Genomic DNA, 5214 nt, shown 5'->3' on the forward strand with positions numbered 1-5214 from the left:
TTGGTTGCAGGATAAGGCAGCTGTTGGAAAAGGGGGTCTGGTTTTCTGCCAGCTAGGGTAGGAAATTAAAGTAGGAGTTAGACTGTTCCCTATGGTAATGAAGTTGTTGCACATATAGAATTGGGTATTGGGTGGGCTAAGGTGATATGCTATGGTTAATAGGGTCTTGGGTTGTGAGATTTGCTACTAGTTGTTTGACTGGATGCCGTCTTGAGTTCAAGGGGTTATAACTTATGGTTTTGTTATGGTTATAGTCTGTCAATACATTCAGGTTGAGCCATGAGTTCAGCTTTGAAGGTAGCGGGGTAAAAGGGTATGTGTTCTTTGGTGTGGATGTTACAACGGGGTCACAGTAATCCTACTTTATTTAGTTTCATTAGGGTGTGTTTCAGTGGCATGGCAAAGGGGTTTATGACTGGATTCTAAGGTGCTTTACAGATGATGGGTACACCAAATGATGTTTGGCTTGACCATTCACTTATGGGAAGTGGATTGGCTTGACTCTTCCCTTTATGGGAAGTGATTGAACAATTTTGGGTAGAAGGGAGGGGGAACAGCCTGGTCAGGTTGGTTGGTGGAGAAGAGGGATAGGCTTGCCCTCTTCTGTTCCCCCTCTGATGTCTGGATGTTCATTTCAAGGATCTGGGGAAAGGAAATAAGTATTTGGAGGAAGCTTGCTTAATAGATAAGCAAGCTGAGGCAAGGATGGTGCTTATTTGGTGGAAGGTAATTCAATGGATGCTGTATGAAGTGAGTTGGGACGCTGCGTCATAAGTAAAGTAAGTGACCAGAGGTATGGACCCTGCTTGTTGGGCAGGGTGAGTAGATACACTGTCCTGATTAACATTGCAATGAATGGTGTATGAAGTGAGATGGGACGTTGCTTCATAAGTAAAGTAAGTGAGTAGAGGTATGAAAGCTGCTTACTGGGGCAGGTTGAGTAGGTACGCTGCCCTGATTAACATTACAAGGATGTTATGCTGTATTTGGAATCAATTATATCATGAATAGTTGTAATTAATAAAGTTGGTGATCAAAGCTATGTTATGGAAATTTAATAAAGGTCATCAAATGTCATTTGGTATGATGTGTGTTATTGAAGGGGACCGGGACAATCACTATTTATACTCTTAACCAGGTTAAACACAAACTTTCTGGGGCCTCTGCTTATTATCATTTTAAAATTAACAGCAGGGTATTATGATTAACACTGATTTAGTAGTGTCTGAGAAAAGTCACAGGAGTGAAGGTAATACAGTAGAAATGAGCAGAATTGAAAAGGACTACTATAGAAATCATCCTGATACATCTGCATTTGGAAGAGTGACTCTATCAAAGCAGAATGACAAATTACATATAAAGATCAAGAATGGAGGCCAAGGGAGTTTAAGATGATGTGAGGACGTTTGTTTAACTGAAAGTAAGTTCTAGCCATGTGGTTCCTGAAGTATGGAATGAAACACCTGGCTGTCTTTCATTTGATATTGTAGGGGTTACATTGTGGCATACTCTACCCTGGCACTTCCAGGCCAGTTTTTCTCCCCAGAACTTTAAAAATATCTTAAAGCTGCATGTCTAAAAGGAATTTGGTTTGACTTAATTTTATTGTTCTTAGGAGTCATAGATGTATGCTACTGTTTATTTAAGCAATAACTCACATTTGGTAATGTAGAGATTACCCATGGCTGTTGTGGTTTTAGTACCAGAGCAAAGCCATAGTGGTCAAACAAAGGCGATCACAGGTAAACTTAGCACTGTTAGCACCCCACTCTGAATTATTGCTATTACAGAATGGCATTATTCAAAAAAAGAAAAGGCTAACTTATTTTAAAATAATGACTTTGTACACTGGAAGTCAATTTCTTCCTTATCATTGTACACACACAGTGTCTCAGACAATTAATGTATTTATGTATTCTGATGCACATCTCCATGAAGAAGAAGATGGTAGTAAAGTATGTTTTTCTGTATTTCATTTCTTACGTTTTGACACCTTATCTGGCTAAACGTATAAACAAAGAGTATATTTGTTCCTTCATGCATGTCAGTCATTTATTTATGCAAAGGACGTGCTCTTCAGTGGGGCCCAGTAATTGCTCTTCTGTTTAACAAATGATGCACCGAACAGAAGGACAGAGAAGTTGCCCTTATGTTGAATTTTGTTGTTATTTTCCTTACTTACATCCTGGTTTCTTTCCGTGTCTATTTTTTTACATGTGTTCATCATTCTTTTACTCATTTCAGTGCAGTCTAGGAATTGTGAAATGGAAACTGACATTGTTTAGTTTCCCTGAACTATACTGAAATACGAGGTGATCTGTTATGACCTGTCATTTTATTGCATTTACTTTTTCAAGTACCTGTGGGCTGTACTAGTGTTAAGCAGCTCTAGCACCTCAGTACGTCACTGGGTACAGTGGCACTATGGAACCACTTGTTTCTCAAGTAACTTACTCATTATAGTGGTACAGAAATCTGTAAGTGGATCCTCATGGGGTTATGCATGTCAGATATGAGAACACTGATGCCTGCTTTGCATGGTTGCAGTAGTATCATCTATGTATGTGTAACACTATTAACTCAACATGATTCACTGTCTCATTTCGGGGCACTTAATATAGGCAATTTTTAATGAGCAATATATACAAATGAAGCTCAGAAAAGAGCAAATTCTGTTTCAGACTTTCTCTTTAAAGAATTATACTATATGTATAAAAGCTATGAATAAATCACTTGTTTATAACAATATTGTACACTGTGCAAAGGAGGCAGAGGAATCACTGTTACACTAAATTACATTTCATACTAGCCAAAAGACAACCAGGCAGCCACCTAAACATCCAACAGGCAAAAGACACAGAACAAAAAACATAAAATCTAAAGAAAATGTGTGGTACATACAAACAATCGCACACTAATCCCCCATTTTCCATTTCTGGCAGTGCAATTCTTGTGGTTTGTCAGCAGTAATAGCATTCTATCAGTACAAATGTTGGGAATTACAAAAAAAATAATAGTATGTAACATTATTTCCTGTTATTACTGATCTACATCTTAATTCCTATTTATAAATTACCTAAAATAAAAATAAAATTAGCAATAAAGCGCCCATGTTATCCGAGTAGAAAATGTTAGATTTTTTTTTTAAAATAAATGTTTTCTTTACATAGGTCTTCATTCATCAGAAACAGTATTTTGTGTCTATGGTTATGACAGTGTCTTTAACTGTCAAATAAATAGTCTTTATAGTTTGTCACTGACCATTACAGCAAAATCCTTTTGTAGTTTCATGCAGAACTCTGACTGGGTTAACGGCATGGTACTCCATGTGGTCAATCTTCTCAGCAGATATTAACATTCTGCATGTGCAAGTACTCCATTTCCAGGCAACTTGAGAGTTGCTCCATCTCTTTAGGACTCTTTTTCACAGTAATACTGGACCAGAGTTCCACTGTGGCGACCCCTAACCGGGAAAAGCCGAAAGACACAAACAAACAAACTTACTTCAACAGTTTTTGAGCCCCACTAAGCCCGGTGCTCAGAGACCATGAACAGCATATAACTTTGGTGTTTGATGCAGCAAAGTTACAGCTGAAATCTTTCGCTCCATCTGACTGATATGATTAAATCATTCCAGAGTATGGGAAGCTGAAATGCAACTGACAGAATGGTAATAAAGTTTCTAAAAACAAACAGCAGTATTTTTTCCATGTATTGCATAAAATTCTTCACTCTAGAGTTATGAGCTTTGCTCTTCTGTAACACTCTGTGATTTTTCATTTAGTGTCTTTCACTTACCAAAACGATCTTTCAGAAGGATTCTGTTAAGTGACTTGAACCAAACCATCCACTTTGCTTAACACACTGTTTTGCTCATCATGATGTTTGTCAGAAGTTGTCAGAACATATTATATGACCCACTTATGTGCTCATTTTTCTATTTTTCCTTTATACAAAAAGGTGATCATTTTAATTTCTTCTTCATTGAGGTCTGAAACTGCATTTTAATTTTATTTTGAAAATGTTTGTCAAACTTTTTTATAAAAAGTTGAATGTACCATTCGGCCGTTCATTATATAAAAAGTAGATCTTTCCTTTGGGGTTAAAAGTAGTCCCTCCTTCTTGAGTCATCACTAATAAAAGATGGGTTGTACTGTCCAGGATAGATACAGGAATGTCGTGATCCTGGTAAACCAGTGTATGCATAAACACCATTCCTTTCTGCATCAGGGTTCCTCAAGCCTGGCTACATGGGAGAAGCAAATGTAACAGAATTAGTACACAAACCATACACCTTATGCATAGAACAGTTTGACCTGTGAAAGAAATAAACTATTTTAAATGCAAGTTTTAACAATATTAACAGATTATAACATTTAAGAAATCCTCTTTTCGTGTTTTAGAACTAAAAACAGGATACCAATGTATCTCACAGCAACTAAGCATAATTGTTGCCTAAACAAGTTAATTTTTAGTCAGTTTTCATCATATGTGAATTCTAAATTTGGTTATTTCAATGGCAACTATTGCACAGTTAAAAGTATAGATTTTAAAAATATTTTATATCTCAGTGCCAAATGTAATAACAAATGAACAGTATACTTTACAGTTGAGCCTGGAGCATTTTGGAAGGAAACCAAGCCTGCTGTAACAATGCCTGCACAAGAAGTCTAAAGAATGTGCGGTAAACCCAGTTTCATGGTGCATTGTCACAAAAATAATTGTGCTGCACTGCCATTTGAATCTAGGCCCATGGAATCTGCTATAAGCAAGCTTATCGTCATATTTGCTGAACAGTTTCTTGCACATCTTCATATGTAAACTGCTTTGCAATAGGCTCCTTGCAATGATACAAGCTGTCTGAAGTCTGAGCTCCCTATGACAAATAGGAAGGTTTGCTGAATATAACACACACACACACACACACACACACACACACACAGTGTCTTTCCTTGGACATATTTCATTTCATTTAGTGTACGAGTTAGCTATGTTTTCTGCATCCAGTATGTATCTACTGCATCCATGTGAGGTACATCTCTCAGTACTGTCCCCTGTCTTTACATAGCATGACAACATCAATTTATCTTTGTAAGCACTGTTGGAGATACCGTTTACCAAGATAAGTCATAACAGTGTATCAGGCAATGCCTTCAATAGTGTAGTGTGCCCTCCTGCAGTGCACAAACAATGTCCTATCACATGTATGCTGTG

The 5214-nt window shown here is 37.3% G+C and overlaps 1 protein-coding gene across 1 annotated transcript in view; it reads right to left on the bottom strand.

The window, feature by feature from the left end:
* Nucleotides 1-2608: 2608 nt before the first annotated feature.
* Nucleotides 2609-5214, bottom strand: part of HEG1 (heart development protein with EGF like domains 1) — a 556295-nt gene continuing 553689 nt past the window's right edge. Inside the window, exon 13 of the mRNA XM_044075011.1 lies at nucleotides 2609-4246. Coding sequence (XP_043930946.1) covers nucleotides 4103-4246 — 144 coding nt within the window. The 3' untranslated portion in view covers nucleotides 2609-4102. The remainder of the gene's footprint in view (nucleotides 4247-5214) is intronic.

This window comes from Protopterus annectens, chromosome 6.part0, assembly GCF_019279795.1.
Source record: "Protopterus annectens isolate FY-2018-M chromosome 6.part0, PAN1.0, whole genome shotgun sequence".
Classification (NCBI taxonomy): Eukaryota; Metazoa; Chordata; order Ceratodontiformes; family Protopteridae; genus Protopterus; species Protopterus annectens.